General features: G+C 41.6%; 1 protein-coding gene across 1 annotated transcript in view; it reads left to right on the forward strand.

The window, feature by feature from the left end:
- Positions 1 to 17,843, forward strand: part of CTNNBL1 (catenin beta like 1) — a 161,106-nt gene that overhangs the window by 87,972 nt on the left and 55,291 nt on the right. The window contains exon 11 of the mRNA XM_005688545.2: positions 9,251 to 9,432. Within this exon, the coding sequence (XP_005688602.1) occupies positions 9,251 to 9,432 (182 nt within the window). The remainder of the gene's footprint in view (positions 1 to 9,250; positions 9,433 to 17,843) is intronic.

A 17,843-nucleotide genomic window follows, 5' to 3' on the forward strand; every position in this document is an offset into this window, starting at 1 on the left:
CAGCAGCGAGACTCCCAATCCATGAACATGGTGTATTTCTCCATTTATTTAGGTCTTTGATTCCTTCATCGGTGTTCTGATTTTTAAAGACAACTTGATATTTTGTATTTTCCTAGAAATTTTCTATTTCATAGACTTCCAAGTTTATTGATATAAGTTGTCCTTGTATTTGTGTAATTCTGTTCTGTATCTTCCATTTCATCTTTTTCACTTTCTGCTCATTATGTCTTCTTTATAACTCTTAATGTTATCTATTTACATTTCCCTGCTTTCTTACTCAGTCAGCTTTGTTAAAAGTGATTGAGATTGTCTTTGCTTTTGGTTTGACATTTTGTTTATTTGTATACTTTTTGCCTTCTCACAAATTTGTTATGTCTTTAATTCCTTTTTTCTTCTTTCTTTCCATTTATTGTGTTGCCCTTTCCTAAATACCTGAGTTGAATGGTTAATGCTTTTGAAAATAATCCTCTTATTTGAAAATAAAAACATTCAGGATTCCCTGGCAGTCCAGTGGTTAGGACTCTGTGTTCTAAGGGCCTGGGTTCAGTCCCTGGTCAGGGAATTAAGATCCCACAAGCCTTGTGGCACAGACAAAGGGGAAAACAACAACAACCAACAAACAAACTTTAAGGTTAAAATTTTCCTCTTAAAATGGCTTAGCTTCATCACACAGTTTCAAATGGTTAAGTCTTGTTTTCTTATTACCTTAATAGAAAATACAGGCTGAATAGTATCTGCTCTTCTAATTTGAGACTTTATTTGTGGCCTTGTAGATGGCTAGTTTTTGTGTATATTCCATGGACACTTAGAGTTTGTGTTCCTAGAGTATGTCCTGTACATAACTCCTAAATCAATATTTGAAATATATTTTAACTCTTCCATATCCATTTTTAAAAAAACTAATCTGTCAAACTTTGAGAGTAATATTGGTATCTTAATATAACTGGCATTTTTTTTCCCTTTTATTCTTGACTCTTTTGCTCGTTATATTCTACATTGTTTATTCAGCAAGTAAATGCTAATTCTTTTATTTTAATCTTGAATTGTATATCTTTGTTAGTGTTAAATAGTCCTTTTTATTGCATGTAATGAATTGGTTTTGAATTCTTTTATAATTTTGTATTATCTATCGTATCCCTTCCTATGGTTTTATTTTAACTTTTTATGTCATTTTATATTATATGTGACTCCTATTAAGAGCATGCTTTTTTTTTTTTATTTTTAGTCCGATGTGAGAGTTTGTTTTTAAGCAGATGAATTTGATGCGCTTGTTTCTATTACAATGACTGTTGTGTTTGGCCCTTTCCTTCTCTTTATTTTGTACTGATGGTTTTCTTGAAGATTTTATTTTGTTTTGCCTTTTAGTTCTTTCATTTTCCTTCTGTGGAAGTTAAGCAATTTATTCCATTTCTTTTCTGTTAATGTAATTTACTTTTGAAAAATGAATCTTGATGTATTTGTTTATGAACATTTGAAGTGGTACCAAGTCCCTTCAGGATCTGTCCTCTGCCTAATTCTCCTGTGGCCATCTCTGCTCATTCTCCTTTTCTCACACGTGTCCTTTCTGTTCTCTAAACCAAACTACTTTAGATTCCTTAACACATTTCTTTGTTTTCTCTGTGTTCCTCACCCTTGATACTTAGGCTAAAGTTCTTTTAAGAAGTGTCTGTCCCTATACCACTTCCCCTTGCCCTGTCCTTACGCCCACACACCCCCTGTTGATTTTAGAGATTAGGTTCAGGCATCCCTTGCTTACCCCTGTGGGAGCACTTACCATCCTGTGTGGCAAGCATCTCTTTGTCCCTGGCTGTACTGTAAGACTCTTGAGAGCAGGAACCAGGTTTCCCTCTCTGTATCCCCAGAATCTAGCAGTAATACATATTAGGCGTTCAATAAATATTTTCTAAATGAATAAGGAAAGTCTTGAGAAATATTTTTGCTTTTTAGAATCATTGGGTCATAGAATTGCTGGCAGATCCTGCAGATAGGCCCGAAGAATGAGGAATGATTTATTAAAAGCCATGTAGCTGAGAATGTAACCTCCCGTCAAGAGATATTTAGTCCTGTTTGCCCATGTGAAATTTTTTAGTGTGCGAGGAATATAAAATAGGGTGGTGGTGAACCTGATCTTCAAGACTGCAGGAAAGCCAGGCATCAGCTGTAGTCCTGGGCTCACTGCCCTGTTTGGCTTGTGCCCATGCTGGGCTTCAGAGCAAAGCCAATGCAAGTGTCTACACTTGAGTTTATCCCCCCTTGAAACACTTGACCCTGTCAACTCTCTTCTTCCATCCTCCTCCTAGATATTTTAGGGTTATGGTTTAGGTATTTATTTCTTATAACCTTTCTGCTCAAGGTTCACAGAAGCCCTTCATGTAGATTTGTAGCTGAGTTTCAGCTTTTGTTCCTGAGCACCGTTTGGAGGTCTGGGACCTCTCAGCCCTTACCTCACAGGCCTTTCCCCTCTTCTTTCCCCTTCCCTCCCAGTGTTAGTTTAGTTGTCAGGTGACTTTTTTTCATTCCTGTGTTAAGAGTGTCTGGATTTCACAGTGCTTGACAGAATCAATAAGGGAAAAAAGGCTATTTTTTTTGTTTGTTTTTTTCTCTCTCTGCCAAAGAATAGATGAAGACATTTTGAAAAAGAAGAAGAAAGATTGCTGAGGTGATATTTTAAAATGGAACTCATGCTGTGAAAGAAACAGCAGGTAGCCATCCTAGAGTATAAGAACTCAAAAAAAAAAAAAGGATTTCTCATTTTTGATCGTTGTTTTTTGATAAGGAAAGAGAAAATATGAGGTATGGGTGGGACCCACAGAGCCTCTTGGGCGGTGGAGAACTCTTCTCCTGAAAGGAAGAGAAAACCAGAGGCCCTGCATTTCAGGTATCTTGCCCTCATTATTTTGGCTTGGTAGTCAAGAGTTAGGGTTGTTGTTGTTGTCTAGTCACTAAGTCGTTTCTGACTCTTTTGTGACCCCCTGGACTGTAGCCCGCCAGGCTCTTCTGACCATGAGATTTTCCAGGGAAGAATACTAGAGTGGGTTGCCATTTCCCTTTTCCAGGGGATCTTCCTGAGCCTGGGATCAAACTCTCATCTCCTGCATTGGCAGGCAGATTCTTTATATCTGAGCCACCTGGGAAGAATTAGGGTACAAAGAGGATATTTGGATGATCCTTGGCTGGCAGCCAGAGAGTTAAGATATGAACATGAACCAAGTGGCATTTTGGTAGTCAGGAATAGTTGAGAGAAAAATAAAATTTGGGAGAATTACAGTTTATCTTGCAGTTTTACAAAGTGATGAGATTTATAGGGTCCAATTCACAGAAATAAGACTAAATTATACCTGTGGGGCCATGGCCATCTTAGAATTTAGCAGAAAATGAGGGTGGAGCCGTAAAGACAGACTCATTGCCCCTGGATAGAGACTGGTTTGCCATTTCTTTGTGCTTGGTTACAGAAGTCTATCTTTGGTAAGATGTTGTTGCAGATTTAAGATTTCAATGTACTGGGTTTAATTACAGACTGTGCTCCGAAGCGTTTGCTTCTTGCCTCCACAGAGCACTTTTAACAGTATGTCCTTTTATCAGATGGTTCAGTGTTCTCTGAGAAACAACAAAGCCAGTGGGAGACAGAAGAACTACATTGTCAGTTTCCTTGAAAACGTTGACATGAAGCTTATTACTTCTGTTGTAAAACCCTGTTTCAGTTGAGACCACCGTGATCCCAAGGGATGTGTACAATTGCAGCTTGGGGTTGTATAGCAGAAATACAGTGAACCCATGCTGATTATTAACTGTATAGGCCAAAAGGAAAAAAAAAGGAAAGAGAAGGGTATATTCATTCATACGTCCGTTTTAGGAACCATCAATTTTTTTTACTCTTGAGTTGTTTTTTTTTTTCTTTCAGTTTTACTCACTGTAATTATTTTGAGATTCTGCCATGTGTAACAATTGTTTGTCCCTTTTTCTTTGCTGGATAGTATTCCATTTAAGAATACATCAGTTTGTTTATTCATTTGTTGATAGACATTTAGATTTTCAGTTTTTTGCTTTTAAGAACAAAGCTACTGTTAATATTCATGTATGAAATCTTTGGGTGAACAACATTTTTCATCTCTTTTGGATAGATATCTATGAGTTGAATCCTATCTGGGATCAGTATGACAGTTGATCCTATCACATCTGGATCATATGATAGGTATACATAGTGTTTTGTATTTTAGTCATTCTAGTGGGTGTATATAGGTGTCTTGTGGTTTTAATTTGAATTTCCCTCATGGCTAATGATATTGAGTGTCTTTTCATGTGCTTATTTGCCATCTACATATCTTCTTTGGTAGTGTATGGTCAGATCTTTTGCCCATTTTGAGCAGGGGTAAGAGTGGTTGTCTCATTATTATTTCTTTCTGTGTCATAGATACACTCTTGTCAGATATATGTTTTACAGATATTTTCTTCCAGTCCATAGCTTACCTTTTCATTTTCATAACATAGTCTTTTGAAAAGTTTTTATTGGGGATTAAGGGGGTGGCAGTCACTGCACCATGCATCTCACCGGATTTTAGTTCCCCAACCAGGAATTGAATCCAGGCCACCACAGTGAAATCCCCAAGTCCTAACCACTGCACTGCCAGGGAATTCCCAGCGAAGTTTTAAATTTTGATAAATAAAATTTTTTCACTTGCTCCAGTGATCTTTTTCCTTTTTCCTTTTTTCTCTTTGAGTAAACTTGGGTAGTTTGTGTCTTTTAGGGAATTCATTTTATCCAAGTGGTAGAATTTTGGGGCATAAAGTTGTTCTTGAATATCCCCTTATTATCCTTTTAACTCCTATATAATCTGCAGGGATATATGCCTTCTACTATTTCTAATGTTAGTCATTTGTGTCATCTTTTCAAAGAATCAGTTTTTGTTTTCATTGATTTCTACTGGTTTTTTGTTTGTTTTCTGTTTCAGTGATTCCTACTCTGATCTTCATTATTGCTTTTCTTCTGATTGCTTGGGGTTTAATATGCTATTTTTCTGATTCCTTAAGAAGGGAATTTGAGATCGCTGACCTGACATCTTTCTTGAATTTTCTAATATATATTTAATGGTATAAATTTCCCTCTAATTGCTGCTTTAAACCATGTTACACACATTTTAATATGTTGTATTTTCAGTTCAAAACACCTTCTAAATTCTCTTTTGATTTCATCTTTGACCCATGATATATTTAGAAGTGTATTATTTAGTTTTAAAATATTTGGGAATTTCCTTCCTTTTTTTTCTTTTGGCCATACCTCGTAGCATGGGGGTGGATCTTAGTTCCCCGAGCAAGGATCAAACCCTCATCCCTTGTGTTGGAAGGGTAGAATCTTTATATGTGTGTGTGTGTGTGTGTGTGTGTGTGTGTGTGTGTATGATTTTATTTGTTTATTTTTGGCTGTGCTGGGTCTTCATTGCTGTGCAGGGGAACCGTGGAGTCTTAATCTCTGGACTGCAGGAGAAGTCTCCCACATGACTTTCTTTCTGTTTTTGATTTTTACTATGTTTTTTATGTCTACTATAGTGCTAGAAACAAAAATCTTACCTTTGTTTTCTACATATTTGTTTCATTTTCTGGCACAGGCAGTCAAGAAATGGTTGGTACTAGTAGTTTATAAAAAATGAATGGGAATAGAAATGGAAAAAAATGAATCTAGCAATATAGAAGACTGCCACTATTCTATTTTAGAGGTGGAATATCTCTTAGCATCTGCCATAGCACTTGTGTTCTTTGGCACTGTACTTTGAGAGCACCTGTGAACTTAGTCATGTTGATCTTATGTCTAATTCATAGGAATCTTGGATCCTGGAAAGTGATATATTTGGGGTGCTAAAGGGAAATGAACTTAATCATGTACATTTTAAAGCAAACAAAAATGATCTCATATGGCATTATCCAAGTTTTTTTGCAGAAATAAGTTTATGCTTCACAGTGTCTTTTAAAGAAGACTGTCACTGCCTATCACTCTTTTTCTTGATTCCTCACAGTCTTCTGGTTCAGAAGGGAGTGGACTTTAATTCTTTTACTTGTCTTTTGAATAAGTTTCCTCCAGGGTTTAATCCCTCTTTTCTGCATATTTTGTTCACCCTCTTAGGGTAATCTTCACATCATTGATTCAATTACTAGCCATAGGTTTAATCATTCTTACACATGGGATCACAAAGAGTTGGAAGTGACTGAGCACACATATTTCCCTCCATTTAAAAAAAATAATTTTATTTATTTATTAATTTGTGTTTGGTTGCGCTTGGTCTTCGTTGCTGCACATGGGCTTTCTCTAGTTGCCGAGAGCCAGGACTGCTCTCTGGTTGCGGTGCACAGGCTTCTCACTGTGGTGGCTTCTCTTGTGAAGCACAGGCTCTAGGGGCTCTGGCTTCAGCAGTTGCAGCTTGTAGGGCTCAGTGGTTGTGGCACGTGGGCCCAGTTGCTCTGCAGCGTGTGGAATCCTCCCAGACCAGGGATTGAACCCGTGTCCCATGCATTGGCAGGCGGTCTGTCATCCACTGTACCACCAAGGGAAGTCCGTTTCCTTCTATTTTTAATCTCATTCCTGGACTGCAGACTAGTAAGTCTAAGCTGGTGTCTCACCAGCACCCAGGGTCAATCTGAACTCACCTCTTTTCACCCATAGTCTCTTGTTACTTCATGTTTTTTTACCAGTGTCTCTGCCTTCCATGTATTTCCACTCTCTCTTCTACTTCTTCCTCTTCCCCTCCCTTGATACAGTCCAACCCACTGTAGCAAGTATGATCTTTCTAATACACAGAATCAACTGGCTTCATTTTTTTCCTGCTGCCCCTCTGGCTCTTAATGTTCTCACAGGACCATGCACCACTTCCCTGAATGTAACACGCTTACTCATGCCTTGTCATATGCTGTTGTTTCCTTCTGCTTGAAATACCCTTATCTTTTTTGCCGATCTGAGAAAGTCATCCAGTGCACCTTGGTTCAGGCATCATCCCCTTTGTGAGGCCTCCCTGACTCATAGTTAGCCCTCCTCCCTGCATTTATATTCTCCCCTATATACACCTCCACTGTAGTACATGGCTCTTCTTCTCAGTATACCATGGTCTGCACATCTGTCTCCCCCTGTGAACCGCGCTCCTCAGAAGCATGAGCTGTGCCTCTCTTCACATCTCAGCTTAATATCTGGCACTTGTTAGGTACTTCATAAATATTTGATGAAAGAACAAACATACTCAGAATGCATGTTTATTACGAAAGTGTTTCTGTCTAATGAAGCGTAAGTAGATTAAAGCAACAGTGGAAGCTTCCCTCTCCTCCCCTTTCTGCCTCCTAAGAAGGTTCACCTTGCTAGAAGAGTAGATGACTCAGTCCTTTCCCACCAGCACCCATTTTATAGCGGCCAGCATCCACATTGGTCCTGGCATGATGGACAACCTGATGAACCCAGCCAAGACTAAGATAAACTACTTGTCCTCAAGTAGAATAAATATTTCAAATAAAGCCAACCCAAGAAAGTCAGGCCAAACAGCTATTGATTGCTAAAAGCCTGAACTTGAGCCCAATGAATATTCCGAAGTTCACCTCCATGCAGCTTGCCTAAATGGTGATCAATATGCAATTACTGCCCCCTTTAAAGGCGTCTTACACTGCCTACCTGGAAAAGGGTTTTACTTTTAAAATCTTTTGTTTGTTGAATTTGCTTAGGCAGGGAAACAAGAGAGAGAGACTTGGCTAAACCAGCATCCTTTACCTTTAGCATTTCAAACAATTCTGTTAAATGTGAAATGGTCTGAATGTATGCGAAATGGTAACTGGAAGGTGCCCTGTTACATGATGGTCATTCATTTCAAGAGGACTTTTTCTGAGTGGCTAAACAGTAAGGATATTGTATTTCAGTTTCCTAATTTCTCCTCACATGGTTACATGCCCTAGTCATAACCTTTGTAAATTTAAGTTTGTAGAGTAGGATGCTGAAGTCCAGCTGTAGTGAAAACAAATTATTATTTGTCTAGTTTCCTTTCAGAATTTCATTTTGATGCAGAAAAACCCCTCCCTGCTGAATTTAGGAATGTATTTACCCTCCTCCTGATATTTAAGATTTCATGTCTCACAAATATGCCTTTTTGCTACCCTGCCATAATCAGAGCTCTGTTGTTTTCACTTGCTCTCTTGTCATGTTCTCTTAAAGGTGCCTCCTGACCTGCAAGCTCTGTCCTCCAGGCCCTTCATCACACTACTGCCAGATTAAGCTTTCAAAAATCTATTTATGTAGTGCCCTCCTTTTCTTAAACATTTTGTGGGCGTCAGTGGCATGGAGCCCAGGTTCCTTGGGCAGCACAGCCAGGGCCTGTCGTGACCTGTTCCTGCCCACTTCCCCTCAGTCGTCTCACCCACCCACCCCTGCCCCCGCACCCCCCCATCATTCAGAGCTACTTCCAGTCCCTCCAAGTGACACGCTGTTACAGACCTCCTGTGCCTTTGCGTATACTGCTTACCGCCGCCAATATCATGGCTTTCTCTTCTCTGCCTGGCAGATGATCATACTTCAGACTCAGTTCAGATGTCACAGTTGGAAACCCACATGCAAATCGATGCAGTTGGATCCTTAACTAATACCACATACACAGATTAATTCAAAAATAAAGATCCAAATGTAAGAACTAAAAGTAGTACACTCTTAGAAGAAAACATAGGTTTAAATCTTCATGACGTTGAATTTGGCAATGATGACACTGTTCTATAATTGCCTAAGGTGATGGTGGCACATTTCTGAATATTCTAAGATCCATTGAATTATACATTTTAAATGGGTGAATTGTATGGTGTGTCAACTATATCTTGATAAAGCTGTAAAAGAGAAAGAAAAAGGAAGAATAGGTGATCCATAATCCACACCTTGAAATAACCTGTTAGTATTTTGATCTGTTTCTTTCCAGTGTCTTCTAATGCATATTTTTAACATATTTTTACATGAGGTAATGCTTCATGTGGAATTTTGAATATTATTTTTCATGCTTACCATTATGATCATAAGAACTTGTTCATTCTAACACCTACTCTCCTGACTGTTAATAAGCATGTAATATTCCATGTAGATATACTATAATGTAATAATGTTTTGACTGGTAGACCTTTAAATTATTTTTCCTTTTATTTTTCTTTTTCCCATTGTAATGAATTTTGCAGTAAATACACTTTTTTTTTTTTTTAAGACTAGACCATGCTCATGAAATGCCTTATGTAAAACCTCTTTTGTTCCCAGAGAAAAGAAGATCTCCCGGAGCAGTGCCCTGAAAGTGCTGGACCATGCCATGATTGGACCCGAGGGCACAGACAATTGCCACAAGTTTGTTGACATTCTCGGCTTACGGACCATCTTTCCCCTTTTTATGAAGTCTCCCAGGAAGATCAAGAAAGTGGGAACCACTGAGAAGGAGCATGAAGGTAGGGTTCACTGGAGAAGTCAGCCTCATTGAAAGGTGTTAGGAGAAATGGGGGAGATGAGAGCTGCTTTGCAAAGTGCTGTGCAGCTGAGGAGTCGACTCTTAGGTGGAAATGTGCTACCTTTTTCTTTTTTATCTGCTTATTTTCTGTGCATGGAAAAGCAACCCGGTGACCCCTGGTCACGGATGGCCTTTGCCACACTGCTTCTGGTGGTTCCATTCCCTGCTGGCCTGTTAATAAGCCTGTGCGTGAAGGTTTTGTTTTCTTCACTGTAATTTGTAGCGAGGTGTCTCTCTGATGGAAGACCCTTTTGAAAAGAGTAATGGGGTAGCAGCACATGTCACCTCCAGAGTAGCGCTTTCGTGTACTTCTGTATTAAAGTATGATTCAGCCAACATCAGGAATTGCCGAAATAAACTATTTACAGCCCAGGTGCCCCTTTTTATGTTTCTGCTCCCTGGTGGTGCGCACTCCCAGCAAAATGCCATGAATCGCGGTGCTGTAAGCTGAGTGGTTGCTGCTAGACCAGTCCCGCCCTGCTCTAGTCTAGTGGCCTGCTGCTTCCCTCTCCCAGTAAATGACGGCAGTGCAATCTGGAAGGCCCCGGATTTATGAGCATTGACGGTTCTGCTGGAGGCTAACAAACACTTGCAGAGGGAATTTACATGGTTGGGTGGTTATTTTAAAGTATGGAGAAAGGGCTACAGCGGGGATGAGGTGGTGGTGTGTGTAAAAGAGGAGGACCTGGGCTGGCTGACTGGCTAATTTGGTCATCTTATCAGAAGTTAACATCTGTCCCATGATTTGATTTTTTTTTTTTATCAGTGATTAGTAGAACAGGATAGATATCTGCAGAATCTTTTTTATTCCTTACCCTCCTAGATAAAAGTCTTTTTTCATCTTGACTTGACTTAGTCTCTACCAACTTGAAATGGCTAAAAGGAAGGTGGTGTGGCATGTCTTCAGTGGTTACCACCAGGGATACCTTCTTTGATGGAATCCCCTCTCCAGACACAGCAAAAAGTCTGGCAGGGAAGAACTCTGGACTGGAGGTCTGATAACACATAGGAAGTTCAGGTCACCTCAAACCAGGTACTGACTGAAACCCCAGCTGTTGAAACCCCAGCTGTGAACATGTTAACCCCATTGCTGGTTTTTTTTTCTTTCCTCAATGGAAATTTATGCATGGGAGAGAGAATGAATGGTCTTGAAGATCTTGGAGATAAAATTTAGGAGACTGTCACCATTCATTGAAATCCTGCCACATTCCTAGCATAGCTGCATTATGTGCCACCTTGTTTGGGCCTTACGAGTGTGTGCTCAGTCACCTCATTTGAGTCTGGCTCTTTGTGACCCTACGGACTATAGCCTAGCAGGCTTCTCTGTCCATGGGATTCTCCAGGCAAGAAATGCTGGAGTGAGTTGTCATCCCCTCCTCCAGGGGATCTTCCCGACCCAGGGATCAAACCCATGTCTGTTACATCTCCTGCATTGGCAGGCGGGTTCTTCACCACTAGTTCCACCTCATTTGGACCTCACAGCCCATGAAATAGATGGTACTATCCTTGTTCTTTAGATGAGGAGATCAAGTGAGGAAGAAACCAAGCTGTGGTTTTACAGCTAAGTAGCTGTGTGACTTTAGACACTACTTAACTTCTCTGGACTGCATTTTCCTTCCTGCTCTGTTAGATGCAGAAACTAGAGTAGTGAATAAAAGCTCTGATATCGGTACCATAAGGTCTCAGAGAAGACAAGTGACAGATTCAGTAAGCAGCTGTTTTCCTTCTGAAAAATGTGCCCGGTGGCGTGCTGGTAACAGTACATTTGCTTTAGAGTACCCGTATTAGGAATTTGATAACATTGTATTAGTGAGGGCAATGGCTTGGGAAGACAGCTCCTGGAAGGCATGTTTGGACTATAATGGGCTGGGGAGGATGAGCTCTGCATCCTGAATACACCGGCACCCAAAGAGCAGTGAACCCCGAGGAGGAAACACAGCCCCTGCCCTTCTCCCACCCCGCCTAGCTGCCTCTGCTCCTGGCTGTGAGCAGTAGGGTGCGAATGCACGCAGGGCGAAGCACGGACGCCTTGTGCAAGATTTCTTTGTCCTGTCTTCTGGGTCACTCTGCACATGCTCAGTCTTCTGAAGCAAGTGGACCAGGTGTGTGTGGTAAGCTGGAGCACAGCAGCCTCCAGCATCAGGAGTGTTTGCGAACATGTCCAGCCCCAGGTTTTGACCATGCTCTTACCTCCATCTTAACAATTTTCTCTGACCTGTGCACCTGACTGCCTTTCTATCATCCTTCAAGTCCTCAGTTTTAATGTCACTTGCTCAGGGAAACATAACATGAGCCCCAGGGCTAGAATTGAACCTCTTCTGAAGTGAACTCTTGGACCCTGGACTTTGACTTCATAGCCCTGAAGACTATGAAACAAATAACGTTGTCAACTCTGGATCCCAGGGCCTAGCCCTGTGCTTGACATGTGGTAGATGCACAGTGTATGTTTCTGGACTGCGTGAATGGATAATTGCTTCCCTAAAAGACTGCTCATTAAAGACAAACAGGGATTTGGGGCTCTCCAGAACCTTGCAAGGTTGAGTCAGTACAGTTGATGGTTGTTGATCATGCCCCTGGGGCGAGTGGTTTTTCTTCTAGCTTGTTTGGAAGCAAAACCAAGAGGGTTCTTAGCCTTAAGTTTTTCTTTGTCTCATGTGCTTAGATGGAGAAGGAAATGGCAACCCACTCCAGTACTCTTGCCTGGAAAATCCCACGGATGGAGGAGCCTGGTGGGCTACAGTCCATGGGGTCGCAAAGAGTCAGACACGACTGAGTGACTTCACTTTCACTTTTCACCTTCATGCATTGGAGAAGGAAATGGCAACCCACTCCAGTATTCTTGCCTGGAGAATCCCAGGGACAGAGGAGCCTGGTGGGCTGCCGTCTATGGGGTCGCAGAGAGTTGTACACGACTGAAGCAACTTAGCAGCAGGAGCAGCAGTATGTGCTTAGAAATTATGGCAGAACTGCTCTCCTCTCCTTTAGAGCTGTGCCTTTCAGAGCCCTGTCATGGATAGAACTTCCTTAGAGGTGAGGCCACCCTATGATAAACTCCTTTTGGAAATCTGGCAACTCCTAATAAAGCACTGTGGGCTGGGAGTTAGCTTGCCTGTCCAGAACCTCTGAATGGCTGCCCTGTAAGCTTCCCTTTCTTGTCAAATTCAAGATTAAGTTCATCCTGGTCCAGTCTCAGCCCCTGTCACTTCTCAAAACTTTCCCAAACTCATATGATAGTAATATAGCCTGGTGTGGTACAGAAGGATCCACTGCTTATCCACGGGGTTAATTTTTAAACTCTCCGAGCCTTGTTGTTAAGTTGTGTTTGATTCTTTGCAGCCCCATGGACTGCAGCACTCCAGGTTTCCCTGTCCTTCACTATTTCCCTGAGTTTGCTCAAGTTCAAGTCCACTGAGTCAGTGATGCTATCTAATCATCTCATCCTCTGCTGCCCTCTTCTCCTTTTGCCTTCAGTCTTTCCCAGCATCAGGGTCTTTTCCATTGAATTCTTGCCCCTTATGTAAAATGCTAGGTCTACCACCGAGGGTGGTTGTGAGGGTCAGGTGAAGTAACATATACAAGCTTAGTGTAGACTCTAGAATATGGTAGGCACTTCAGGAAGTATAAGATCTCCACTAAATCTGTCTCCAGTTCTGCCCAACCTGGCCTTAGTCACACATACTCATTCTTCTAGGAGGTCGCTGGGAAGCCAGGCAGAGACTTGCCCACACCCCAGGTTGGGAGAGTGTGGGTTTTATTGGCCTGCAGTCTAATTGGCATGTGATAGCTTCTGGAGAATAGGCAGACTCATTCCTGATGGGACTGTCAGGAGTCCTGATATGCTAAATAGAGGACTGGCATAAAAACAACCATGTTTTATGTTCCCCAAGCCAACAGAAGGGCTTGAGAGAGGACAGTCTCTAGATTAAGCTGACTCTAAAGAGAGAAGGGAAGAAGCAGACACCACCCTTATAACCTAGAATTGCTGGGAATGTAGTTCTTCTTTTGTGAGTTGGGATGAAGAGGGAAAAGAATTATTGTAATTGAAATACATTTAGGTTCACATAATAAAACCTTCTGAAATAGATCAGGGGAGGCACTTAGCTTGGGGGATGGGTTGGGAAGAAAAAATTTGCCCTTGGGTACAATAGCATGATTGGCTGACGCCTTGGTTTTATAGAGAATAGCACAGTATGTATTGTCTCCTTGGAATTAACTGCTTCAGAATATGAGGGAAGAAGAACAGAGCTGGGATCCAGAAATGGCATTTGACCTTTACTTCTTGTCTCTTTTAAAAATTCTTATTAAAATAGGTCCAATTTTCCATGTATTGCTTCATTAGGTAGGTGAGTTATTGAGTTTATAGCAGTTCTAGTTAATTGCGCTGTTTTAACATGGTTCCCCTGGAGGCTATTAGAGGCTTTAAGGGGGTGAGCTACCAAGCAGTGTGTAGGTGTGTGGTGTGCATGGTAGGCATATGTGCACATTTTAGCTCATCCACAATGACAGCAGTTGAGAACAGGTCACTGCTTTAAAGAATACTTTTCTGTCATCTGCAAAGAATTGTAAGTGATTCTGGGGGACTCCTCAAGTCAGGAGGTATGCAGTTGCCTGGTACTTACAGGCTCCTGACAGTGAGGACCTGCAGACCAGAGCTCCCACCACCTACCAGGTTAGAAGAGGGAAATAGCAAAAGCTTTCCTGCAGTCAGAGAAGAAGGGAGTTTAGCCAACACAGGCAAAAAAAAAAATTGTATCGTGTCCATGGTGGGCTGTGGTAATGACATGGCATTGTTTAGGGCCGACTTTTAATTTTATAGGGCCTCATACTATGTCCAAAATTTAACAGCCCTATTATGTGACAGGATAATAGGGTTTCCCAGGGTTCCATCTCCAGATCCTTTGCTTCAGCCTGTCCCTCAAGCATTCATTTTCACATGGATTGGCAGTGTTGTCCCCCAATTCTTTTTCTTTTTTTTTTTAGTTCCTCACACTCTCCTTGATCTCATCTACTACCTGCAGCTTTAACCTCTGTTTGCCACTGATTTCCAAGTCTTCAGCCTTGTCTCTTCCCAGGCTGTAATCAACACAGCTAGTCAACCAGAAGACAGCTGCCCCAGGTACTCAAAGTCAGCTCATTCAAAACCCTACTCATTCCTTCCAAGTCTCTTTTGCTTTTCCTATACTGGTAAATGGCAACACTTCTACCCATGGCACCCTACTCCACACCCAAGGCAGAAATCCACACACCATGCTTAATTCTTAATATTCCCCACATGTACATAAAAAGACTTGGGTTGGTGTCTTGGTCCTGTCATTTTACTAGCTTTATGACTTTGGGAATGTTCCTTGACCTCCCTGAGCCTAGAGTTCCTCAACTGTAAAGTTGGGATAATATTGAAATCTATCTTTTTATAAGGTTGCTATGCGAGGATTAAATGAAATAATACCGATCAACTGCTTAACACTGTGCCTGCTTCACTAATACTAGTGGCTGGGATGCGGGTAGGATTCCTATTTGTGTTCTTCTTCTTTCTACACTGTTAGTAGTTTTTTTTGTTTTGTTTATTTTGACTCCGCCAGGTCTTAATTGCGGCACACGACATCTTTAGTTGCGGCATGTGAGATCTAGTTCCCTGACCAGGGATCAAACCCAGGCCTCCTGCATTGGGAGCTTGGAGTCTTAGCCACTGGACCACCAGAGAACTCCCTCTCTTGGTAGTTTTAATTAAAAGTACCCTCCAGATGAAATCCTTTTCCCCCTGAGTCTGCCATTTAAGGACTAGATGTAAACATCCCAGTCTTGATGAGACAAGACCTCCCCCACAGAGGGTATGACTGAGGAGCCCCAGACCCCCACTGCTTCATATCATGTAAACAGAGAATTCAAAGATCCCCCCACACATACTTTTTTCTGTGTTCCTCAAGCTTGAAAATCCCAGAGTTGATTATAGTGATCAGAACAATGAGCAAGTGAAGAGTAAATGGTATTTAATTTTAAGAGTACCATTAAGCCATCTACTAACAGGCACTTTTATGTTAAACAAGGATGGAAATGTCTGGCTGTTGTTTTTTGTTGCCATCCGAAAACCTTCTAACTGAATAGTTCCTGGATCCATTTCTTTTCTCTCCCTCCAGCTACTTGTCTCATTGCTGACCTCAGATGACAAAACATAAGGATGCTGAAATAAGCAGTGTTTGGACTTAAGGGGTTCCTCTTAAGGCTTCCTCATCAGGCTTCAGGGAATGATTCTGAGTGTTGCACAGCTGGTTTGCTAACTGGTTCCAGTCATATGAAGGAGTAACAACCCACCGGCCTTTCTCAAGTAGAGCACAGCGCAGTAGCTTGCCACTGAGGAAGACAGTAAAGCAGTGGATATATTTAGCATCCTGGAAACTGCTCCTGCCCTTTTGTGGGAAGAAGGTCATGGCCAGCTCTCATTTTATTGGGCATCTGATCTTCCCGACCCAGGGATTGAACCCAGGTCTCCTGCATTGGCGGGTGGATTCTTTACCTCTGAGCCAGCTAGGAAGCCCCTGTACTGATATACCAAGGGTGTTGTAGGCGTATATACTCTATGAATTAGGCATTTCTATCATCTTTTTATAGGTGAGTCTCAGAGAGTTTGTTAACTACCAAATACCTTTCAACAAGCGAGTGGCAAAGCAGAATTTTAGCCTAGTCTGCTTCTAAAGCTTCTTCTAACACCAATGGCTCCAGTGGTCTTCTGGTTGGTACCCAGAGGCAACAGAGCGTAGGGAAAAGGAGGATTGTCTTTGTGAGACAACCTGGCTTCATGTCCCAGCTCTGCCCCCAAGCTAGCTGGTAGCCTTAGGGAAGTTATTCTTTCTAGACCTTCCATTCCTCTTCAGTCAACAAGCCAGATAAAAACCTCCCTCAAATTGTTGTGGGAAGAATAATGATCATGAGCATCCTATATAGTCTCTAGCAAGTAGACATTTATGAAATAGTTACTGTGTCTCCACTTCCTTTCAAAAATAGTCATCCTTACCTCTCTGATTTCACATTTACATTTACATGTCACATGCAGTCTCCTTGACTTTTGTGGGTTTGAAGCCCAGTTGTGGACCAGGACTCCATATGTGGGGAGGCTGGGTTATAACAAGAGCTACCAAGAGATGAGACAGCCAGTTTATCGTGATGGCCTGCCAGTCAGAACCCTTAGATATAATCCTGGTTGTGCTAGTCCTGTCAAAATTCATCACATCTTGAATGAAGTACCAGACCTTTCTATTTCCATCTGATGCTCTGTGGATAAGAGCCCTAACGGTAGATGAGTGAGGCTTCATTCATTCTTTTATCAAACAAACCACTAGCTCTTCTTTGCGCCAGGCGTGGTGCTGTAGATGGACAGTGAATAAGCTCACAGTCCAGTTAGGGAGACATGGAAACCTGTGTTTATAGTACAAAAGAAAATGATAGAAGAGAGCACAGATCAGGGGCTCCTAGGTGGTGGAAGAACAGATGGAGGTTAGAAACAGCTCCACCTTAGCAGTGTGGCTCTTGAGCCAAACCTTAGATCTGAGTTAGCCAGGTGAAGTGAAGTCGCTCAGTCGTTTCCGACTCTTTGCGACCCCATGGACTGTAGCCTACCAGGCTCCTCTGTCCGTGGGATTTTCCAGGCAAGAGTACTGGAGTGGATTGCCATTTCCTTCTCCAGGGGATCTTCCTGACCCAGGGATCGAACCCAGGTCTCCCTCATTGTAGACAGGCACTTTACCATCTGAGCCACCAGGGAAGTCCGTTAGCCAGGTGAAGGAATGTTAAATGGAAAAAAAAAAAAAGGCACCATGTATAAAATAAAAGATGGGAGGTACAGGCTATAGTGAGCCTTTAAACCTCACTGCCCCTCAGAATCATATGGAAACTTGTTTAAAATGTAGCCTCCTGGGACATGTTTCAGAGTTTCTGATTCCACCAGTCTGCATCATATTGGTGGATCTGTACTTTGTTAAGATTGCCACGAGTACCCTCTGAGACCAGTCTGGCACCAGCCCTTGGTAAGAAGAGCATGGAGCAGAAGAGCAGACTAGTTAAGCAGAAGCCAGACCTTGGAGGACTCTGCAGAGCTGTTGTGAGGACTGAGTTAATACATGTGCAGTGCTTAAGACAGTACTTGGCACATGGTAAGCATTCATTAATATTGATAGTTATTGCTGTTCTTATATTATGATTAAAAAAAGCCTCCTCCAAATTTTTATATATCATAGGTATAGTACTAATTTTAATTATTTTGACTATTTCAGCTAATTTAGCATAAACTCAATTTTGATATTGAGGGCCTGGGTGGAAAGAATGAAGGAGAAACATTTATCACTGTTTTTCTTCTGCGTT

The sequence above is a fragment of the Capra hircus genome, chromosome 13, assembly GCF_001704415.2.
Source record: "Capra hircus breed San Clemente chromosome 13, ASM170441v1, whole genome shotgun sequence".
NCBI lineage: Eukaryota > Metazoa > Chordata > Mammalia > Artiodactyla > Bovidae > Capra > Capra hircus.